The following is a 24,233-nucleotide window of genomic DNA, read 5'->3' on the forward strand; positions in this document are numbered from 1 at the left end:
GGGGAGGCGGGGCCGGGGGTGGGGCCTGCACGGCAGGAGGCGGGGCTTACGGCGGGGGCGAGGTGGGAGCTGGGGGGGCGTGTAGGGGGCAGAAAAAGGTGGCAACTGCTAGGTGGTTAATGCGCTGGCCTGGGATGGAGGCACGAAGAAAATCCTGAGGTGGCGGCCCACAGACTGGGATGACTGGGAGGTTGAGGGCCCGCTGTCGCCCACCCCGACCGCCTACCACTGATGTTCCCGGATGCGCTGGCGTCCAGCGCCTGCCCTTTCGCCATTTCCCCCTACTAGCATTAAATCCGTGCTTGAGATGGCAATGCTTTAGAACCCAGGCGGCAACGTGTTCTGTAGCCGCCAGTCCGCAGGAAGCGCAAGTGATGCTTTTGCTGGGTGAACTCGGTGAGCACCCAAATCCTAGTAATCCAGTCCCCGAAAACCGCGCCTGGACTTCCGTACTGCCAAGTGTGAGGCAATCAATACATGCCTTTCGAAAGAATGTTAAATGAATCCAGAAGAAGCCCTTTAAAGGAAACCTCTACGAGACCGTGTTGGAACTGAGGTTTTGGTAAGGCATTGCTTCCCGGACAATCTCAACCCGCGAACCCCCCAAAACTCTCGAGTTCGTGCAGGTCCCCTTCACTTCCAGGTCATCCCGGGGGCCGCAGCTGCGGCTGTAATTCTTGTCAGAACCTCCCTGCGCCTTTGAGGGAGGTGCTGGAGGAGCTGACCCGTCGGTGGGGCGCAGAGACGCGAGCTCTCGGGCTTGTCCTGGGCACCCACAGTCGTTGGAACGTTCCTACGCGAGCCTTTCCGGAGAATTGTTTGGATAAGGTCAGGTGGTCCGTCACGTGAATGATTAAAAGTTGATACCTTGGGGAAGAAACGGGGGGAAAAGGAGGACCGGCTTTTGGAAGTGGGCTGGAAACTACAAAACCGAGCTTCTTGGGAACAGCCTTTTAGTCTAACAGGAAGTGGAGCGTCACCGGGAGGGAGGGGCGGCCACCCGGGGACTGTCCCCTGCTTCAGGCGCTCACTTTGCGGGCGGTATTTTTTCCAGGTTATCATTCAGCGAATGAGGCAGGGTGGATGCACGCTGCTGGCTTTAGAAAAAAACAAAAACAGAAAAAACAAAAAAATGAGCAAGCGAGACGCCCCTTCCGTTTTGTGAGAACCAGGCTGCAAGCTAATAAATCGGCTGGCCCCACTGCAATCTTCTGCACTCGAGGTAAGGAAATAGCAAATGCTCTCGTGTTAAACACATTTTGCAGTGAGGATATATGCATGTTTTGCTCTCGTTCTTGCAACTTTGTGCGTGAGTGGGGTAGTGATTCGTTGTCTTTATTTTTGAAAATGTTATTTTTTTCAGTGTTCATGTTAATTAAAACTGCTGTGTAAAACAGCTAGATTCCAGAAATTAAGTTCTGTAAAGAGTATTTTATCTTTGCCTTTCTTGGCCTATGTTTCGTTATTTTAACGTAAACATAGAAACATTTTCAATTAATAGAATTTATTTATATTTTTTAGGAAGCTTTTATATGAGCCATAGACTTTGAATTTTATTCTGCTGCACTGCTGGGGAAATATTAAGTGAGTGCAGACTAGGTTAAAGATAAATATTTCCATGGTAATTGGGGTTTTCTCCAAAACTGCTTTGTTTCAATACGATGTAACGGGGGGAGGGGGAGTATATAGAAATAACCGAATTCAAGTAACCGATTTCCAGTATTCTCTTAATTCATCAAGGTCAGCTGCAATTTGAGACTGTATTTTTGCATTCCACCTTTGAAAATGAATTCTGCATTTTATCCTATACTGCTATGAATGAGAAATTGCTCAGCTGGTTTATGGAGAAATCTGCATTACCCCATTACTCCTTTCAAATACTTTTGAAAAAGTTGGAGAAACTGAAGTTTAATTTCAGTTATATTGGTTTCCTGGACCTCCCAAATTGCCCCACTCCCCAGTCTCAAAGATACAGATATTCCTGCGAGGGCCTTCTCCTTTCAAAAAGTGGCAATGCCACTTAACATCTTTCAGTCTTAGACGACGTAATTACTAACTTCAATACTAAAGGCATTTTATTGGAAATAGAAATTGAACACTAGTTAAATGAGGAAAAGTTCCATGAGTGGAAAATGTTCGTGTCTCACTTCTTTTGTCATTATGAAATAAAATTTCTTCCATATATGTTGACCAATATATATTGTCATATCAAAGTTAATGTTAGTTTCTTTCATTCAGCGGTCATTTAATGAGTGTCTACTCTCTGGAAGGCTCTGTGCTGGGCACAGGGTGGGAGGAAGAAAATAATTATAAAGCCAGTTAAGTCAAAGTTCTTTTCATGGAAGGATTTTATGGGAAGAAGAAGCTGATGTGAGGAGAGAGGGTGACAGGCAAATCAGTCTAAGATTTTAGAATTGTGTAATGTTCAAGATGAGCACAGTGTATGCCCTTGGTGTATCAAAGGGAGACAACTGTCACTCAGTGAGTCTTTTGATATATACCAAGCCTTTTGTCCCAGCCATCCTGTTACCCTTCAATAACTTGTTTCATGAAAGAACATCATTTTGGAAAATCGAAAATGATTCTTCAGCTCAATTCAGGTGGTCATTAGAGATGCAGGATTTTGAAAGATTCCAATCATAATTCTTAATTCCTTCATGTCTTAAAAGATTAAATGGGGTTTTTAAGGTTATAAAATAGAGTAATGAACATTTTTGAATAAATGGATTTCTGCCCTGAACTTCGAAGTATTTGTTTAGATCATCTTCTACTAATTAATTGCATTAGATTAACTAGGCAGACTATACGAGGGAAAAAAAAACTCCAGCTTCTCAGACATGTGATTGAGGACTACGAGAAATGAATGCAGAGAGAATGAAGGGGCAGACGCTTATCTCCAGTCAGGGTTCCAGCTCCTTTCAGGCAGTAGTCAGTAAGGAATAGGAAGGATGCCATCTGTCATTCCTCAGTAATCAACCCTGGCATTTAGCTGCAGCCCTATTTTAGACCCCATGCTTTTTTAGATACTTCAAATTGAATGCCCCGTGAGCCTCGACTGAATAAAGAAGCTCTAATGGTGGATTAAACTACAGGTTTTTAGGATAAAACTACAGGTTTTTAAAAATCTAGAAATCAAGTATAAGTGTAAATTGCTAATGCATTCCAAGGTTTTGCTCCATGGTACATATATACGGCATCTAGGTTTCTAATGTGTAACCACAGTAGATAGGCAGGATGATAGGAGTTTATTCTGCTTCTGCATACTTCCCAAAGGTGAAAACAAAAATATAGCAGGGTTAGCTCCAACCTCACAGGAAGACGTTATCTATCTCACTGCCTAAATTAAATTTTTAGAACACAGAATAGCTCTTTCTAATTTCTAAAAATAATTTGAAGCCTATAGGCCATGACATTAAAAGCATTTTTAAAAATTTCCTGATGATTGACAAAAATGTCACAGAAAAATCTTTGATTTCCCCTAATAGCACCAAGAGATCCTGTTCCTATCAATTACAGAAGCCATAAAGGAAATTTTTAAAAAGTTCAAATTACCATAATGAGGTAAGTACCAGTATGGTTTTTTTGGTTTGTTTTTTAAAAATCGTGGTAAAATACACATAACATGATATTTGCTATCTTAACCATTTTTAAGTGTATAGTTCAGTGGTATGAAGAATATTTACATTGTTGATCAACCATTCTCCAGAACCTTTTCATTTTGCAGAACTGAAACGCTGTACTCATTAACCAACTCCCCATTTCATCCTTCCCCCAGCCCCTGGCAACCACCATTCTACTTTTTATCTCTATGAATTTGACTACTCTAGATACTTCATATAAGTATTTATCTTTTTGTGACTGGTTTATTTCACTTAGTATAATATCCTCAAGGTTCATCCATGGTGTAGCATGTGATAGAATTTCCTTCCTTTTAAAGGCTAAATAGTATTTCATTATATGTGTATACCACATTTTGTTTAGCCACTCTTCTGTTAATGGATATGGGGTTGCTTCCACCTTTTGACTCTTGTGAACAATGCTGCTGTGAACCTGAGTGTAGTACCAATATTTTTATCTGAGAAGAATTATTTCCTCTAGAGATACTCTTGTTTCCTTGGAAATAAAAGTTGCTACTTGAGCCAGGATCTGTTAGAAAATACCGTAGGACCTCCTTTAGTCTTTACCCATCAAAATAGTTCAGCTTACGGAATAAAGCCAATATCCATAAAGTTGAAATGTTCTTGTAGACTAGAACAAAGCTGAAGATAAGAGACTATGCAAGACACTGAAAATACAAAATGGCGCAAGTGTGGAATTTGGTGTGACCTATCACTCTTTCTGTGGCTCAGGGAAAATCATTTCATATTCTGAGTCTCCGCTATCCCATCTCTAAAATGGGGTGGATATATTTTAATTTCCTTGTCTCTAAAGATTTGAAACCTTACTGGTTTGAGATATTATATAACACACAAGTGGCAGAGGTCTGACAGTTTTCATTACTATTGCTGAGCTCTGTGAGGGCAGGAACTGGGTGCTCTTTGCATTACCATCCCTAGTGCCTGACAGTGCTTTACAGGTTCTGACGGGGTAAGTACTGTAAATATTTGTTGACTGATGGATATTTACCACGGGGATTCAGACCTTCCTCTAATAAGGTTAGAAAGCTTGTATGAGCCAGGATTGCTTTGATGTTAGGTTTGATATCTGAAACTATTTATAAATTATAATTCATATGTATGAGATCTGTTTCTCTTAGCGATTTTGGAATGTGAGTTTATTGCTGAACACCACTGTTTCCTAAAAGAGAGAAGTTTCCATAGAATATTCCAGAGATCCGTTGCCTAACAATCTTGCCTTCTCTCCGTTTTCCTGTGACTGAAACAGAAGTTCAAATGAAAAGCTCTATTATGCTAGAATGGTAAAAGTAATATATTTGCAGATGTACTTGGTTTCTTTTTGACCCATTTCTGGAACTAATTTTGCATGGCACTGTACTGAGCTAAAAATGCTTTTCTATTTCTAGGCTTTCTTCTTAGGATGCATTGACTCCTTGGATCCTTACAAGTCATGGATGTTGCTCTTAGAAATAAGACCATTCCTACTCCTGCCCTAATACATGTCCATGGAATTGGTCATCTCCAAACATCATCATCATCATTATCTTCATCATAGGTACCATTAATTAGCAATTCCAGGAGAAAGATGCAAGGCTAAAGTAAACTTTTATCTAGCACAGTTTTATCTAGTATAACCCGGGCGCTTTGAGAGTAGAGCGGACCTCGCTGTCTGCCTCAGTAACAAGTGGCTGGATTAAAGGAGGAGGTACTTTAAAAAAAAGTTCCACATAATACTTATATGTTATTGCCTCTTAAATCAGTGATAATGGAACAAATCCAGTTAATTGATAGTAGCTGTCTGAGGAAGCATAGAAAAGGAATCTGATGCTTTGTACAGGCTTAGGAGGGAAAAAAAAAAATGCCAGGACTATTGGGCAGCTTTTGCTATGGATAAAGGGGTGGGACTGGGGAGGGAAGTGGAAACACAGGTACTTACTGTCTGTTATCCCTCCTTTAAATGCTGCCCTTGGTGTTCATTCAAACCTGACTTACCTATAAAGAATGGCTCTCTCTGCTTGGCTGCCAACAGGAGGACTTGATCTTTAATGTGCCCAGTACGGAAATTCTTCCCTTACAGCCCGCAGTGAGAAATGACCTGTCACAGCATCTATCTATTCAAATGTGATATTGCAGTGAAGGTAGCTATTTATCAATCTGCTTTAGCAATACTGTTTCAGAACGACAGTTTCAAAATGCAGTGAGGGCCAGAACTAAGCCTTCTAAAGGACAGGCTCTCAGTCATCTTATATATGTAGCCAGGTATACCGTGAATAGAAAAGACTAATCGTATTCATCCTAATCGCCAGTCCACTACCCAGTTGATCCAGATTGTGGTCATGGATCCAAAAGCTCCATTCGGAACACTGTACACTCGATCCTAAGTACAGCAGGACCACAAGATGAATCCCACATTATGGACACTTTTATCATTTATTTTTACTATAAGTCTATTCCTACTCCTGTTTTTCCTATTCCTAAAAAATGTCCTATTCCTAAATACGAATAATAAAGCATATTTATTGGTAACACAAAATCATTTAGCTTATTTTTTTTTAAGATTTTATTTATTTATTTGACAGAGAGAGAGACAGGCAGAGAGAGAGGGAACACAAGCAGGGGGAGTGGGAGAGGAAGAAGCGGGCTCATAGCAGAGGAGCCTGATGTGGGGCTCGATCCCATAACGCCGGGATCACGCCCTGAGCCGAAGGCAGACGCTTAACCGTTGTGCCACCCAGGCGCCCCCATTTAGCTTATTTTGATGTATTTAGACCTGTGAAGAAAGTAATGGGAGTTAGGAAGAGCCTTGTAAGAACAGATGGGTTCCTCAGGAGAAAGAGTGAGGGAAAATCATTTAGGGAGCAGAAGATAGCAGTTGGTAAAGGATGAGAAAAGTGGTATGGCACTTCTAAAATAACAGTGAAAAGAATGAATTTCTTGAATATGTGGAAAATACTAAAGGCAAAACTCTTCCCAGAATACTGGATAGCACCTGGAAAGGACTTGTAAAGAAAAGTGACCTTTCATGTGCTATTTCTGGCATTCTGTGTTTTGCCGTGAAGTAAATTCTAGTGTATGCAGCTTGAAATTTTAATGCAAGAGGCTTACTATGGGCAATGGTGAATGACACTTGGCGGCAGTGTTCTCACTTAGTTTTCTTTTTCTGCTGGTCATCCTGAAGTCAAAGGGGTTTTTCGGGTCAGTTCCTGGACCCAAACTAAAATTTCATTTCTCAACTAGGTAGGATTTTATTTTCTGTTGGTTTAAATCTTGTATGCTGCCTGCCAGATTAAGTCATCTAGCTTCTAATTTTTGTTAGCTCCTAAAAGTTTGGGGAAATTCACAAGGACAATATTATCTAAGAAGTGATGATTTCCCCCCAAAGCAAATCAGCTCATTCTCCAAGAGCTTCCATAGAAACAAGGATGTGCAAAGGTATTTTAATGCAGAATATCTTTGAAAAGAGGCAAAAAAAAAAAAAAAAAAAAAGGTTCTGGGTGTCTTTTATTTGTCAAGTAGCTTGGCCACAGAACTGAAAGTAGAAAAGTGGCTTGTGCTTGAGACCACATTTCTGATTGGCTGTGCTAGTCACCAAATGGGGATAACTCAGCTCTTTTACATAGGGATTGGTTTCTTGGGTGCTCTCTAGTCTTAACTGGGCCTTCGTTTGCATTTAAGTTTGTTCTGTTAGTTTCAAGCATTTCTTACCCATTGTGGCGTTGAAGACAATTTATTTTTTATTTATTTTATTTATTTATTTTTAAAGATTTTATTTATTTATTTGAGAGAGAGACTGAGAGAGAGAGAACATGAGAGGGGAGAGGGTCAGAGGGAGAAGCAGACTCCCTGCTGAGTAGCCTGATGTGGGACTCAATCCTGGGACTCCAGAATCATGACCTGAGCTGAAGGCAGGCGCTTAACCAAGTGAGCCACCCGGGGACCCCGAGTTGAAGACAATTTAAAAAGAGATCCCCTCCCTCACAACCCCAGAGCAGCAGCTCTTTCTGCCCAGGGGTTCTGTCCCCGCGCTTTAATAAACCACCATTTTGCACCAAAAAAAAAAAAAAAAAAAAAAGGAGATTCTCTCACCCCATTTAACCACAAAGAATTAGGAGCACTTACTCAAAAAATGAGCTTGGCGCTGTTCTGGATGATAAAGACTAATGGAAACTGCCTTCCAGATACAGTCAGATTCAAAAAGGAGCATAGTCAATGGTTCTAATACCTAGAAACAAAGCCTAGCGATGCTATTTTCTGAGTTCCCAGGAGCACTGAGGATGGAGAATGTGAGGAATGTTCCCAGTGGAGGGGATGTTTGAAAGAGACTTGGGAGGGGCCTGGGAGTAGGCATTTGTCAGGTGGGGACAGGAAAGGGTTTTGTAGGTGGAGAAATAGCATGTACCAACACATGGAGTCCTGGCCCGCACACTGGCTGTCAGTACCGTAAAAGAAAAGTCCTTCTGGCACTTGGCACCAAGTGTCCCTTTGCCACGGCTGAGCAGTGAGTGTCATCTGTGTGCTATAAACCTGGTCAGAAACTGCTCAGCAGGTGCATAGCTGTCTCTCCCAACTCGTGCGCGTGTTCACGGAAGGAAAGCCCAGGTTCTGAATTGGCCTCTGCGTTCCACTGTGGAGATGATTTTACGTCTTGGCAGCTGAGGGCCCCTTTCTGAGCATCTATATTCTATAATCATCAGTTTTTAGGCAAGTACATATTTTGCAGGATCAACCAGAGGAGAAAACAATCTGTACAATATGAGACAAATCTAGTGGTGAAATGACAGAATAGTTACCGTTCTCTGCCATCTGTGGCATCAAAATGAAAATGACAGCTTCTCAATGTACGACATCAGGCTGCTCCCTGCTTTTCTACTTTATGAGTCAGAGGACATAACTAATCTTTGTTCATACTATGTTCTGGCATATTTGTTTTCAGCTTCAGTCTGGATGATTGTTGCTTTTTCAGTCTGGAGGAACTAGCCCTGAGAAAAGAATTATTCATTCAACNGCATTCCTTCTAGGGAATTTGGAGAGATGATATAAGTAAATACTGAATAGTGGGTCTTCGAAAATTCAAATTGCCTGGTCCGTTTAGAGGCACCCATTGGAGAATTTCCAACTGTTGGCTTATAGATGTGCATTATTTACTTTCTTACACTTATACCCACAGTTAAGAAATTTTTTTTAACGTTTCAAATAATGCTCTTCCAAAAGCTATTCAAGTCTCAGATATTAAAAAATTTCTGACATAGCGGCCCCACAGTTCTACTCCTAAGTATATACCTAAGAGAAATGAAAACATATGGTCACATAAAAACCTGTCCGTGAATGTTCATAGAAGCGTTATTCATAATAGCAAACTGTGGAAGCAACCCAAATGTCCAGCAACTGATGAACAGATAAACAAAATGTGTTATGTCTATGTGGGAATGGAATGTTATGTGGCAATAAAACAAAATGAGCGAGGTACTAATGTATATACTATGATATGGGTGAACCTTGAAGACATTCTGCTAAGGGAAAAAAGCCGGACACAACAACCACATACTGTAGGATTCCATTTATATGCAATGTCCAGAATAGGCAAATCTATGGAGACAAAGTAGATTAGTGATTGCCTGGTGAGGGGGTGGGGGACAAGATTGGGGGAGATGAGAATGGGGGGAATGACTGCTAATGAATGGGTCTGGGGTTTCTTTTTGGGGTGTTGAAAATGTTTTAAAATTAGATTGTGGTGATGGTTGCACAATTCTGTGAATATATCAAAAGCCAATGAAGTGCTTAGTTGACCCTCAAACAACATGGGTTTGAACTATGCGGATCCACTAACATGCAGATATTTTTCAGTAAATATGGTACAGTGCTATAAGTGGATGTTCTTTTCCTTATGATTTTCTTAATAACATTTCCTTTTCTCTTGCTTACTTAATTGTAAGAATGGAGTATATAATATGTGTAACATACAAAATATGTGTTAATCCACTGGTTATGTTACTCTAAGGCTTCTGGTCTACAGTGGGCTGCTAGTAGTTAAGTCTTGGGGGAGTTAAAAGCTATAGATGGGGTTTTGACTGCAGGGTGGAGTGGTTGGTATCCCTAATGCCTGTGTTGTTGAAGAGTCCATTGTACTTTAAGTGGGTGAAATTTAGGGTATATGAAATAATTCTTAATAAAGTTGTAAAAAAATACCCCAGCATACCAAGCATGAATACTTATATTATTGTACAGATAGTGACAGTCTTATGTACTGATACTTTGATACATCCTTGCAGAATTTAGCATGACACAGTGGAAAGAGTCCTGGATATTTGAAACGTTAAATGTCAGCAGATCTTGATTCTTTTGCTGGCTCTGCCACTAAGTGTGCCACATGCATGAGCCTAGGCAAGTTCCTTATGCCTGGACCTTGAGTTCTCTATGAAATAAGGAAGTGACTTAGAGCTCTGAGCTCTTTCAGTTTATGTGTATATAGTAAAGCATTTAAATATTGGGTCAGTTTTGGAGCTACGGCTTTATCCCTTACTGTTTGAGTATAACCCAAGCAGTGGGGTTTTCAGAGGCCACCTGGCTAACAGTCTGTCCCCTGATCATGTTCAGGTACGTCTTGTTAGGTACAGTCTATGTAGAGCAGGGTTTCTCAACCTCAGCATTATTGGCATGTTAAGCTGGATAATTCTTCCCTTTGGGGGGTGTCCTGTCCATTACAGGATTTTAGCAGCAACTCTGACATCTGCCCACTCGATAAGCATCTCTTCCCCAGTCCTGACAATCAAAAATGTCTCCAGTCTTTACCACATGTCATATGGAGAACAGAGTCGTTCCCTGTTGAAAACCCCTGGTGTAGAAGATGCTAGAATAACCATATGAAAATAACTAAAAGGATATGCTCTCTACCTATGAAGAACTAGTAAGTTAACGTATGTGCAAAAATAATTTGGGGGTCTTTGATTTTTCAGATGATCAGGAGAAGAGAAAGGAAGACCTTTGGGTTTGCTGACATTTACCCTGTTTATTAAAGTCACATTTAATCTACGGTAGTCATGGACTGGAGAAAGGCAGAGAAGGAATAGTCTAAGAGCTGTCAGATCCTTTTTAGAAGAGACCGGGTGTCAGTAAATATATACAGACATTAAAAAGAAATTAAAAAAATATACGAAGAAGGTGTAGGAATTGAGGGCAAGAGAACTGGAAGGTGCCTCCCTTTACTTCTTGGTTCTTTCCATGTAAGATGGAGACTATCCTAGTTGTGCTCTTCCTCATATCTCCAGTTCAAGCTCAAAGCTGTGAATTAGGTGGTAAGTTCTTTCTCTAGAGAAAGAGTAGACGAAAGCTAGAAACTGAAATGCAGACAGCCAGTGAAGTCATCGTTATTCTCCAAGCTGATCTGAAACTGTTTCTAGCGGGCCTACAGTGGAGTTCCAGACTTCACCTGTTCTCAAAGTACAGATGTGCCACTTGCCCTGCAGTCTCTGAAGTTCTTGCTCTTCTTGCTTTTCCATACAGACTAAAAATTTTACATAATTGTATTGGGTTGCATTATTTAATAAATACCACATGAAATATTTATACTGCATTTCTAAAGATAAATTATTCATATCTCCCAACACATTTTTGATACAGGTAAAATAGGGGATTAGAAGTTATCTGAAAGAGGAAATTTCTATGATGGGCATGGGGATGAATCCTACTTAAAAGTATAGGTAAAAGTGAAATACTCATGAGTGTCTTTGACAATGTATATTTATAGTAGGGCATATAATTATATATAAATATAATTACATAATTATATTTCTAGTAGGCTATAGTAATTAGTTTCATTACTTTTTCTACACTAAAATTGCCAGATAGTTACCCACGTCTGCTTTAGAAACTAGAAACACCTCTGTGTAAGTTTTGCAGTATGCTGTTCCTACTCAGTTGTGGAAAATGAACACAAAGATTTTAATCAGGGTGTATTTTAATGCAATTGTCAGATGATTCTTTGCTCTGAGTGCTCATAGCTAGCCATTTTTATGCAGAACTGAAAATGTGTTTTATGAGACCTGCTTTTGATTCAATATGTTAGAAGGATTTTCAAGGCCTTTGAACCAAGATTATTAATTCATAATGGCTTTTCCTTGGTTGACTACATTAACAGTATGTGTTGTTTTAGTAAGAGGGTACATGCAATGAAAACATTGTATTCTAAAGCCTTAAATTACTGTCCTTGAAAAATAATCATAGTAAGCTGAGGTTACTTCAAAAATAATTCATTTTATTCATATCTTGAGTGAGGCTGTGATAAAAGGAGAGACACAAAATTGCTTTTCTTAACAGAACATGCTACAGAGAAAGTCCAGGAGAGAATATTCTTTGAAAACTCTCTGAAAAGGTTACTACAAGGTAACATTGCTTTCCAAATCTGGACTATTGGAAAGTGAGAGTTGCTGAATGACAATGACCATCCCCTTGATCTTATGAATAAGCTCTTCTTTGCTTGCACATGCCTCAGTGCACTCTCCAGTCATGGAGCGGATGCCCCTAGCCCCGTTAGAATTCTCCATTCCCCATCCTCGTACACTTCAAAGGGAGATATTAAAGGCATGGTCTATATGGTCTTTCCATGTCCTTGCTGAACCAAATATGGAGAAACCATTTCTACAATTGCAAAACATGCCTTACCACATGAAACAAGATCACGGGAATGGGATTGTCGCTTGAATTCACCACTGCTAAATCTCCTCCATGAAAAATAAAAGGTTGACTGAACATCATTTGGAAATTAAAGTGAGATTTCACTGGGAACCTAATCTGTGAGATGGGAAGATTTAAACTACGGTGTTGGGATCGCCTGTGGAACGTGGTCTGGCTGCATGTGCCCAGTTAAACCACAGGGTGTGGAGTCAAGCTTAGGTATCCACACAGTGCACTTTTCTAAGGAGACGGCGACAACCAAAACTAACTGTACAGAGACAGTGGTACACAGGACAGCGACAGTGGCTCAGCGCAGTCGGCATAGCACAGCTGGGAGGGAGCAGTATGAAGTCTCCCCCAGCTTTATCACATCTGTCTGTATTGTGGAATAGATGAGAGAATTTTTTTATTGTATTGCCTAAGAAGAGAAATTTTTTTTTTAAGATTTTTAAAATTTATTTATTTGAGAGAACACAAGCAGGGGAAGAGGCAGAGGGAGGGAGAAGCAGAGCAGGGAGCCCAATGCAGGACTCAGTCCTAGGACTCTGGGATCATGACCTGAGCTGAAGGCAGATACTTAACCGACTGAGCCATCCAGGTGTCCCTAAGAAGAGAAACTGTATGAAAAATAATAAGAGGGTAGATGATGGATCCATTCAAGTCATCAAGAATAATATCTCATTCTTTCCGCTTCTAAGATCTATTTTTTTCTTAAAGGTGTTTTCTAAATGTTTAGAAACTTCTGGTTGATTTTTGCTTGCAGTCTTTTTATAGGTAAGCGTGTTTGAATATTCTTCTTCCTCACTTCTGGCTTTCATACCTGAACAAAGCAGTTGAACAGATCTAGGATATATATGCTAAGATGTGCATGAGGGCTCAGCTGCCAAAATACAAAATAAGGACTTACCTAGAAAGCTTGTGCAGGCTTGTGGAGGAGTAAGTAAAACCTGGAATCAGAAGCAAAACTAGCAGAAGAATTTAAAAAAAAAAAAAAAGGCAACAATTGAAAGTCAACAGAGCTCCCGAAGGAGGCAGCAGGGGTGATGGTGAACTGTATTGGTGGCTAGGAAATCGGAGCTCTGGGTCTCTGGAAAACCGCCTGTGCGATTCCGTCGTTTCTTACATCCGTGACTGAGGGGTCTGATCAGCCAGGAATGTATGACCAATGAATGTCCAGACCACATTCATCGGGTGCTTGTTTACCTACTATTCTGTAGCCGTAGCAGGTGGATCCTTTAGTTATGGTGAGGAATAGGAGAGTACGTGGCTGATTACAGTACCTTCTGATCTCCGCTACCTCAGTGCACCCTGAATGTAAATCCCTAGCCTGTAATGATGAACTGCTTGGCTCTGGCAGCAGATTTTCCTGGCTATAGATTCCAGATCCATTGCTTAGTTGCTTCATAATCTTGAGAAAGATATTTAACCTCTGTAAGTATCCAAACTATAGTAAAAGGTAAACTAGATCCTGTCCCTGCCCTGGTCAAACCCCTCTAATGGCTTCCCGACTCAATTAGAATAAAATCAATACTCTTTTTTTTTTCTTTCTTTCTTTTTCTTTTTTCTTTTTTTATGGATGAAATTTAATATATTTTTTATAATAATATTTTTTATTATATTATGTTAGTCACCATACAGTACATCCCTGGTTTTTGATGTAAAGTTCGATGATTGGTTTCTCTCATCTATGGAACATAAGAACTAGGAAGATCAGTAGGGGAAGAAAAGGATAAATAAAGGGGAGGTAATCAGAGGGGGAATGAAGCATGAGAGACTATGGACTCTGAGAAATAAACTGAGGGCTTCAGAGGGGAGGGAGGTGGGGGAATGGGATAGGCTGGTGATGGGTAGTAAGGAGGGCACGTATTGCATGGTGCACTGGGTGTTTTACGCAACTAATGAGAAATCAATACTCCTTATTTGGCTGACAAGACCCCTGGTAATCTGGCCCTTGCTTATGTCAGTCTGATGTATTCTCTTCGTTACCACTATGCTAACTTATCTTTGAGTTTACTTTAAGTCTGCCTCGCTCTACTATGTCCTCTGAGTCTAACTGCAGAGACTTTATCTTATTCGTTGCTGTGTCCACAGACCCTAGAACAGTGCCTGGTACAATAAGCACTCATAACTATTTATTTCTTTTATTGAGTGAATAAGTACATACCATGACATGCTAAGCATGCAGTGCAGGGCCTGATAAGTAGTAAACCCGCTACAATTGTTTGTTGCTGCTGCTGCTACCATTATTATCTGTTTCTTATATTAGGATTCTGCCTAGGATTTCATTTGGAAAAAAGTTTGCTACCAAAAAGTACGTTTAAATTTTGTATACTGGATTATAACTGACCTTTGAACAATGTGAGGCCAGTACCCCGCACAGTTGAAAATCCACGCATAACTTTTGACTCCCCCAGAACTTAACAACTAATGTCCTACTGTTGACCAGAGAAGCCTTACCTATAATGTAGTCGATTAACACATATACCGTATTCTTACAATAAAGTAAGTCAGAAAATTGGAAATGTTGTTAAGAAAATCATAAGGAAAACAAAATCCATTAATAGTCCTGGACTCTATTTATTGAAAAAAATCCACATATTAAGTGGGCCCATGCAATTCAAACCTGTGCTGTTCAAACGCCTGCTGTATACATGTATCAGAACATCCGGTTGTACACATTAAAAATATACAATTTTTATGTCAATGCTATCTCAGTAAAGCTGTTTAATGAATTAGTACACTACTAAGAGAAATGTAATCCCATTTGAAAAAATAGTCTCCGTTCCAAATTCTTCATATTAAAAGGAGGGCAGATTTTAAAATACACTGCTTAATTCTTGTGGCTTGCGTGTAGATGAGCTTCTGTCCACAGCTCCAGAAGCAAGCCGGCCCAGAAGGGGAGGTCTATTCACTGCACTTTTCATTTTTATCTTAGGCCAAATCACCCTATCAAGGAGGCAGGGAGAACTGAATTTAAATCAACTCAAATTAAGATTTACCTCCGTCCTTAAAAAGCAAAACTAAAAACGTGTTAACTAGTAAGAATGCTAACACTGTATCTTGTTGCCATTTCTTTTCCAGGTGTTGCCACATCTGCAAACTTCCCGGACGAGTGATGGGCATCCGAGTGCTTCGTTTCTCTTTGGTGGTCATCCTTGTGCTGCTGCTTGTAGCCGGGGCTTTGACCACTTTACTTCCAAATATCAAGGAAGACAAGATGCTCACTTTGCGTAGGGAAATAAAATCCCAGGGCAAGTCCGCCCTGGATTCCTTTACTCTAGTAATGCAGACGTACAACAGAACAGATCTCTTACTGAGACTCTTAAATCATTATCAAGCCGTGCCGTATCTGCATAAAGTGATTGTGGTGTGGAACAACATTGGGGAGAAGGGACCAGACGAGTTATGGAACTCTCTAGGGCCTCACCCTGTCCCTGTGATCTTCAAACTACAGACAACAAACAGGATGAGAAATCGACTCCAGGTCTTTCCTGAACTGGAAACCAATGGTGAGTGTTGCCGGGGTCCTAGCCAGCGTGGGCTGTCGCTCACCAGCACCGGGGGTCGGGTGTGTGGCTTTCTGGCTTTCCGCTTGTCCAACTAATGTGGAGAAAGCAGAGAGAAGGAATCAAAAGAAAGCACTTTGAAAACCTTAAGGGGCAATTTTCAAGATGTCAGGAAGCAGTTTTGTGGGGAAGAAATCACATACATCTCGCAATGGCGACAAAGAGGCTAGTGCGGAGGAAGAGCGACTGTAATTACGTATTACGGTACCACAGAAAGTGGGGAGGCGCCGCTCGGCTTACGCGAACGGATTCTTTTGCCGCTTCCCTTTTCCTCCCGTTCAGAGCAGTTTCATGAGCATTTGCTTAAAAGACCCTCGGTTTTATTTATTTATAGGTTCGTTCATTTCTAGGATAATGGATGAGAGCTGCATGATAATTTTCCCCTCAGGCAATTATAAATATCAATTACAATTCAAATAAACACTCTTTCTACCAGACAAATCTCTCCAAGAATACATTTCTTGTTTACTGATTTTGTTCGGAAAATTATTCGTTTGAATGATCTATCTAGGCACCATTGTGTATTACTAGTTTCGTTTTCATTTCCAAACTGTTGGATATAAATTTTTTTTCCTTTCATTGCAGCGGTGTTAATGGTAGACGATGACACGCTAATTAGCGCCCAAGACCTTGTCTTTGCTTTCTCAGTTTGGCAGGTAATGTTGCTCTGTCCTTTATGAATTCATCAGTATAAAGTTTTATCTAGGGTTTAGTTGGGCAGCATGGTTGATATGGGAGGCATCTCAAACAGTGTAGGCAGTCTTTATCTAAGAGACAGATATATTTGTTGCATGGTAATCAACATGTCTCGTGTTCATTTAAGCCAACTTGCAAGTTATGGTATCTTTTATCTATATTTTATTTATATTTGATATGCTGGGGAGAAGAGCTAGAACTACCTTCCAGAGAACAATGAGGAAATGATCTGGTATAGCAAAAGCTAAAATCTAGCGATATTTTTCTATGAGGCCACAGATATGTGTCTCCAATGAGAAGCATATTTCTGTATTAATCTTGTATATAACTTTCTTTAAAAGAAAGCATTAATTACACCCACAAAATTTAATCCTAATGCTGGGACAACTTTTTAGGAATTAGTAATAATTCCACATGCGTCATTGTGGTGGCAGTTTTATTTCCTTATTTATTTTGGTTTTTTTTCCCCCCTAAATCCTAGCTGGGATAAGCAGGCATAAATTATTTGCTATTCTATAAACCCAATTCTTTGCTATTGAATATGTGTTAATTAATAGTAGCTGGCTATTTCAAGTTGCAGAAACCAGGACTGCACACCACTATTCTGAAGCTGTGTCAAATAATTAAACACTGTGTTACCCAATAAATGGTCTCATTTGTGCTATAGTAACCCTCCTTAATTAGCTGTGTGGGATATAAGAACATTAGATATTAATGTTAAGTGGTCACAGTACTCTGCAGATATCAGCACTCTCAAAACTTCAGTTTCTAACTTTATGCCAAGATCAACAAGTTTTTTCCCCTATAGCAGTTTTTCCAGCCCTGTAAATAAAGCTTCTTAGGCAAAAAATTCTAATGTAATATTCCAGCTGTGAAATTTCTATTTCAGGTAAAAAAATCAATTTACCTAAAATATCAGGGGTGGGTGGGGGAAAAATAGGAGAACTGTGTTTAATTAGAACAATCTAAGTAAACCATAATTAAAGATGGATAAATATGATTTTTAGGTTTTATAAATAATAAAATTATTTTATTTAGAAGAATAAACAAGAACAGTTTCAATCCATTGCCCAAGGTAACCTGACTCCTAAAGTCAGTGCCTGGCATAGTGTAACAATTTGGGGTATAGAGGCAGACAAGGCTGGAGTGGACAACTAGCATGCCTTTGTGCTCACCCATTACTGCTAATTAGTGCTATGACTTTTCCTCCTCTAGCCATCTGTGGAACTTCATTCATCCTCCTAGAGGATGTAAATGACACATCCTCTCTGAAGCCCCCCAGGCTTTATCCTTGACTCCCTGCCCTTCCTCTCTGCCTCCCAGCAGCACAGCTGTCACCCTGTCCTCAGCGCTTACCCAACTGCACATACAACCATCTCACAGTATGGCAATTCCTTGTTCACATAGCTGGATCATACCCTCCCCAGATGATGACTTTTTTGAAATGGGATTTAACCCAGCGTGATTTGTATATATGTGTGTGTGTGTGTGTGTGTGTGTGTGTGTGTGTGTGTCCCTAGTTTAATGTCTGTTCGGTAAATGAGTGAAATGCAAATTACTTATGAGATTGAACTAAACCTTTTAACTGTATAAATTCTTACTTCTTTTCCATGCTTCACTGTTTTTCTCTTGTTTGCTGATTTTTGTTTCATTTTTAGTTACTTTCATCTTACTTTTATGGTTTTACTACTATCCTTTCTTCAAAGATTCTGACAACATCTCATTATATATTTTTTACTCATATTTTTAAAAAGGAAACACCCAATCTGAAAAGGGAGAAAAATATACCATTGTTTAAAATCAACAGTGACTTTCAAGAACATTGAAATCAACATGGAAAAACAGTAGAGTCATACATGTAGATCCACGATTTTATGGACTCCTAAGAGATTGAAACAGATTTTCAAAATAATTATGCTATATCTTCTTATCTCCCATAACAAATAGCATTCATACAGTCATCTTCTTTTGAAGCAAAGTTTGAAGAACCAACTCTTTGGTGACTAGATTTGATTAGTATCAGAGAACATTTGAATTCAGAGAACATTTATAAGGTTAGAAATTTTGTTAGCAGTTTGGGTTGTGATGGAATTTTGACCTGCGAACCTATCAGGACATAGATTTATGAAGTTGGCTGGAGTTAGATGAAATTGAGATGTAGAAGCCAAGAATAAAATAAAGCTGATAAGTCAGTTTAATTCTCTGTAATAAATCATTGCCTTTCTCACCATGTCTGCTCTCAAGAAATGCCACCCTTAATTGTTCTTTTTCCATCTTTCCAGCAATTTCCTGATCAAATTGTAGGATTTGTTCCTAGAAAGCATGTCTCTACTTCATCAGGTGTCTACAGTTATGGAGGTTTTGAACTGCAAACACCGGGGTTTGGAAATGGCGACCAGTACTCTATGGTGCTGATTGGAGCCTCATTCTTCCATAGCAAATACCTTGACCTGTTTCAGAGGCAACCTGCAGCTGTCCATGCTTTGATAGATGAATTCCAGAACTGTGATGATATTGCCATGAATTTTATCATTGCCAAGAGCACCGGGAAGACTTCAGGGGTATTTGTGAAACCTGTAAACATGGGCAATTTAGAAAAAGAATCCAACGGTGGCTATCCTGGAATGTGGCATCGAGCTGAGCACTTTCTGCAGAGGTCTTACTGTATAAATAAGCTTGTTAGTATCTACGATAGCATGCCCTTAAAATACTCCAACATCATGATTTCTCAGTTTGGTTTTCCCTATGCCAACCACAAGAGTAAAATATGAAACTAAAACAAACAAAAACAAACCTCAAAACTGCTTAGTATTTGAGTAGCTCCTCTTTGCTAGCGTTGGTGTTTGGTTTTGTTTTTTGGGTTTTTTTTTAAGCAACATCATGAACTTTTATCCACTACGAAGTCTCTACAAAGGAAGAAAAATGTACCGTGCTTCTAGGACATAAAATTCACAGGAACTTCAAAAACCAAGAAGCTGGTACTCTCTAGATAGGTCTTTTTGCGAGGAATTTTCATCCACGGATAGAACTCCTTGGTCAGCGATTTTCTTGTTTACATTCTGAGACTTCTACAATTTCTTCGACTCCTGGCATTTGCCTTAAGGACCTATAGCAAGTTGTCTCCAGGATCAGAAACTCCAGAAAAGCATTTCTCAGCTTTTTCCCTAAAGGATGATTGTTTTCATTTGAAGCCTGAAATGCCTCGTTAGCAAAAGCCTGTGGCGTAGAGAAAAGCCATGTGAAGGGAGAATAGTCTCAATCCCTTATAAAAACAAGTGGAAAACTCATGACTCTCAGTGCTTTTATTGAGGTCTTTCAACAGCCCTTTCCAGCACTAATTCGGCCTGGCATGGTTTTGATGCAACCATCAGTGCTTTTGATTTTCATTGATACGTCTGTTGTGACTGGGAGAGTTCACTTTAGTAGCTGAAGGATGTCTAGTTGTTTGCTTGATTTTTGTGAACATTTACTGCATGGATCACAAAAAAGTGCACCCTGTGTTTCTTATGTGTAACTTCTATGCAGGAAGGAGCAAATGTGTTACTAGATTCAGGTAGTGCATTTTGTCCCTGAATCTGACCTTGAGAGTGTATGTTAATTCTTACATTTTACATAAACTGTGTGTTGTTTAAGAAACTTATAAAATAATCTTCTGAAACAATGATTAATTAGGAACTGGCAAAAGTTACAACCCTTAGTATCGAAAGATCTTTATCGTTAGGGCATAGGATTGATTATCTCATGGGTACTAAAGCGTTATGTGTATGATACACAAAGTTAATCTCTTGTATTCAGAGCTGCTGCTACTGCTTTTTTTTTTTTTTCCAAAAAAGACTCAAGGCATTATTCATCATGATGATATTTTGATTATATAGATACAGGAAAAAAATAAGAACTGAATCATAGCAGAGAAATTTTATAGGGAGTCTGCTTCGGTAAATTGTTAACTTGCTCACTCTGTTATGTGAATTAGTATCTGTGTTCCACATAGTGTCTGTGTTTGGTCCTTGTTCACACTAGTAGCAAGGAATACTTAATTAAGCCCCTGTCTACCACCTTCTCCTCTTCCTCTCCCCCGTCCTCCTCCCCTAATGTCATTATATTCTCACATTTGCAAAGCTGTGAAAATATTATAATAATCATGCTTAATGTTCCAACGAGGAGGTCTCTGTGCAGTTAGTTCAGTATATGTTGTTTCTTTACATTGGCATGTGTATGTGTCTTAATGCAGTCAGATAAAACCAGTAGAACCCAGAACCTCACTAAAAACCTATATTGTTCGTTATCTGCTTTGGCCAACCTTGGTAGTGATTTTTTGCCTCTTGGAATTCACCTGGCAGATAAATAAAATAAACTTCTACCATGCAGATGTTCTCTTAATTAAGCAGACTCCCATTTTTGTGGTCCGTATTTTTACAAATTTCTAAATATTCTAATACGTTGCTCAGGGTAAAGCAGAGGCATTAGCTACCTTCCCCGGGGGGAGGGGGGGGATTCTCCAGTGGGAAAATATTCCCAGATGTTATTTCCCATTTTGTGTTCTCAAACTTAAACATCACATAAGTTAATCGTATCCTGTCTTTCAGACATTAGGGAGCAAATGTGATCACAAAGTGAAGTTCAGTCTGTGATACAGAGACCTTTGCATTGTGGCTGTGATTCTACAGAAACTGTTTGCCTCTGTACACCCCTTATTCTTGCTCCAGATGATCGGGAGAAGAGATAATGCTCAGGAAACTGCATGAGGAAAGCAATGTAGCTTAGAGGCTAGGTGTGCCAGGAGAGTATCTGCACTCAAATCCTTCCTAGATCTCACATTTACTTAACTTCTTGGAGCATCGGTTTCCCCATCTGCAAAAAGGAGAGTCCCGTCTACCTAGGGGTTTGCTTTAAGAAAGAAAAGAGACAACGTGTATAAATGTAGCACAATGCCTTGCTCATTTTAATGGCCAATAAATGAAAGCTGTTGGGGTGTGTTATTGCCAATAAGTGCGGTTAAGTCTACAACTCAGCACCTAGATACTAGAAAGCCCGTGGGCCCACCAGGTGAGATATTCAAGAAATTATTCCTATATAACAATGGGCAGAGAACCATGGCAATTTTCAGGTCTTTATTTCAAATGCCCCTTTTCTTATTCTTAAAACCCTACATATTCGTTCTAGCAATTTTGGCTTATTCAGAACAGCATAAAGAAGACATGGAAAGCGCACGCCACCACATTAACAATGGCTAAGCATATCTGGGTGTATTCCTCCCGACTTTCCTAGGCATGTATTTTTAATAGCATGATTTATTTGGTATTTTATTTAGACAAACTATAATTTATATAATCAATCATACTACCATTTTGTTTGATTTCTTACTATTAGGACAACATTTGGGTAAGTGCCCTTGCCTTTGGCACATCTGTAACGATTCCTTTATAGTGAGGCCAAGAACTTCAATACCTGGACATCTGGGAGTGTGCATGTTTTTAGAGTTTTTGATACATATCTATATGCCTCCAGAAGCATTGCCTAGCTGCACTATTAGTATCACATCTGAGGGCACCTGTTTCCCATCGGACTTCCCCATGTCACGTATTATTTAAACTTTTCGTTCCTTTTTCCATGTACAAAATACTCAAAGGTTGCTGGATTTGGCAGGACTCGGCTAGGTCAAGAACTCTGTAAGAAGGCTGAAAAACAGGAAGCCCAACTGTCAAAAGATTCAAAGGCAGTATAAGCTTTAGGAACCTTTTGAACTGCTTCTAGAAACTCTTTGTTCCCAGGCTTGAAGTATACAGGCAATGAAATGCTGACCCTTTGCTTGTCCCAGCAATAAAAAAAATTTCAGGGGCAGGGGGCCCCTGGGTGGCTCAGTTGGTTTAGCGTTCAACTCTTGGTTTCCACTCAGGTCATGATCTCATGGGTCGTGGGCTTGAGCCCCATGTGGGGCTCCATGCTCAGTGCAGAGACTGCTTGGGATTCTTTCTTCTCTCCCTCTGCCCCAAACCCCTCCCCCCTAAATAAATAAATAAATAAATAAATAAATAAATCTTTTTTAAAAATGCTCACATTTGTTTGTTTTGGAAAGACCCGAGGCTTTGACCCGAAGGTGTGTGTGCCTGCTTCCATGTGTGCGCTTACATGCTCTATGGATGCAGGGGAGGGCAGGAGGTAGGGGGAATCGGGAGGAGGAGATGGAGTGGAGGATCCTGCTCTGATGGACGAGGATTGGGGAGGTACCAAGCCTCCCTGGCGGCTAGGGCTTCAGTGGTGAGATATGACCATCCCTTATCCCACGCTATGTCATAAACCAGTGTTTACTGTCCTGCTCAAGACCTCCCAACCTTGCTCTCTCTCTCTCTCTACTCCCTTCCTCTTCACTTCCATTCCTTCTTTTCATTCTTTAATTGAGAAGTTTCTCTCAATATAAAACCTCAAAAATCCTTACTGTAGATGAAATAAAAAGAACATTTGATACATTGCAAACATGCACTGAGTCCTGGCTCCGCTCAATTTCCTTCTCTGGAGAATGGGGATGAAAATACCTGCCCGAAAATTTCCCTGGTTGCTTTTGGTTTTAAAGGGCATAATGTGTAGAGAGAACTTTGTGGCATCCGGAAAGCACACATTTTTTTTTTCAAAGCCATTACAGATAAAGAAAGAGCAGCTTGGCCAAGAGTTAAAGACACTTGGTCGTGAGTTAGTAGCTGTGTCAAAATTATACCTTGGAGCATAAAAAGAAGCAAGAATGAATATGCAAGTACTGAAAACAATTTAAAGAATCCACTTGATTAACTCTGGCTCAGAATGGAATATTCACATGAGGTGTTTATCTAAACTAGAGATGACTCAAGGCTTCTTCTCTTTTTATATGTCAATATTTAATTTAAAAAGAAAAAGAATCAAATTCTTGATCAGAATATTTTAAGTAGTTTACAGAAATAAACCTGAAGGAAACAGCTTTAATTTACAGCAGTGAGTCTTAACTCGGGCTGATTTTACCCCCAGGGTTCACACAGGTCTGGAGACATTTTGGTTGTTACAGTTGGGGGCATGGTACTGGTATGAGGAGGCAGCAGCCCCCCAACACAAAGAATTAAGCACCCCAAAATGTCCGTAGTGCTGAAGTTGAGGAAAAACGTGCTGACATTATATTATAGAATATTTGGTTGGTAATTTATCTATATAGTGCATACTGTATCACAACACAAGTTGCAGTGTTGAAGTTTTATCCCGTGTAACAGTGCCTATTGGGACAGAAAACTAAGGGGCAGAGAATGTACATATATTACTGATAAGACATCTGGTGCATAATTCTGTTACCCCAAATCTGGTCAAAGAGCCAAAAATTTTTCTGGTTAAGGTTTATTCCTTCCCCATTCTTTTTCTTTTTCTTTCCCCCCCCCCAAATCTCCTTGTCATTATTTTCACATCTGAGGAAATAGAGCTTCTGTTTCTGGGAAGGACCAATGGATAGATAACTATTTCTGAATCACTACTGAGCAACATTACATAATACAGTGTATATTTTAATAACACATCTCTAGTTAGAGAAAGTCAGGATGATTGACTTAATGTAAGCTAAATATAAATTCTCAAATAATCATATTTGAGTGTTCAAGTATTTTCGGCTTAAGTAATAAATTTAATAAACAGCTCGCGAAGACAATTTATATAGGAAAGAATGCGGCAATGG

At 39.8% G+C, this 24,233-nt stretch overlaps 1 protein-coding gene across 3 annotated transcripts; it reads left to right on the plus strand.

The window, feature by feature from the left end:
• The first annotated feature begins 75 nt into the window (after nucleotides 1–75).
• EXTL2 (exostosin like glycosyltransferase 2) lies at nucleotides 76–20,914 on the plus strand. 3 transcript variants are annotated; one of them, XM_008697648.2, is made up of 7 exons: nucleotides 76–828; nucleotides 1,055–1,222; nucleotides 3,486–3,561; nucleotides 5,024–5,172; nucleotides 15,369–15,796; nucleotides 16,439–16,509; nucleotides 18,832–20,914. In XM_008697648.2, exons 4-7 carry the CDS (start codon nucleotides 5,117–5,119, stop codon nucleotides 19,318–19,320), a joined length of 1,044 nt encoding a protein of 347 aa, XP_008695870.1. In that variant the 5' UTR covers nucleotides 76–828; nucleotides 1,055–1,222; nucleotides 3,486–3,561; nucleotides 5,024–5,116; the 3' UTR covers nucleotides 19,321–20,914. The 3 variants fall into 3 exon arrangements, with proteins under 3 accessions (XP_008695870.1, XP_008695871.1, XP_040482915.1); XM_008697649.2 differs by having other exon boundaries at nucleotides 76–562; XM_040626981.1 differs by lacking the exon at nucleotides 5,024–5,172 and having other exon boundaries at nucleotides 76–562.
• Nucleotides 20,915–24,233: the final 3,319 nt, after the last annotated feature.

Source organism: Ursus maritimus, unplaced genomic scaffold (genome assembly GCF_017311325.1).
Source record: "Ursus maritimus isolate PB19 unplaced genomic scaffold, ASM1731132v1 scaffold_12, whole genome shotgun sequence".
NCBI classification, from domain to species: Eukaryota; Metazoa; Chordata; class Mammalia; order Carnivora; family Ursidae; genus Ursus; species Ursus maritimus.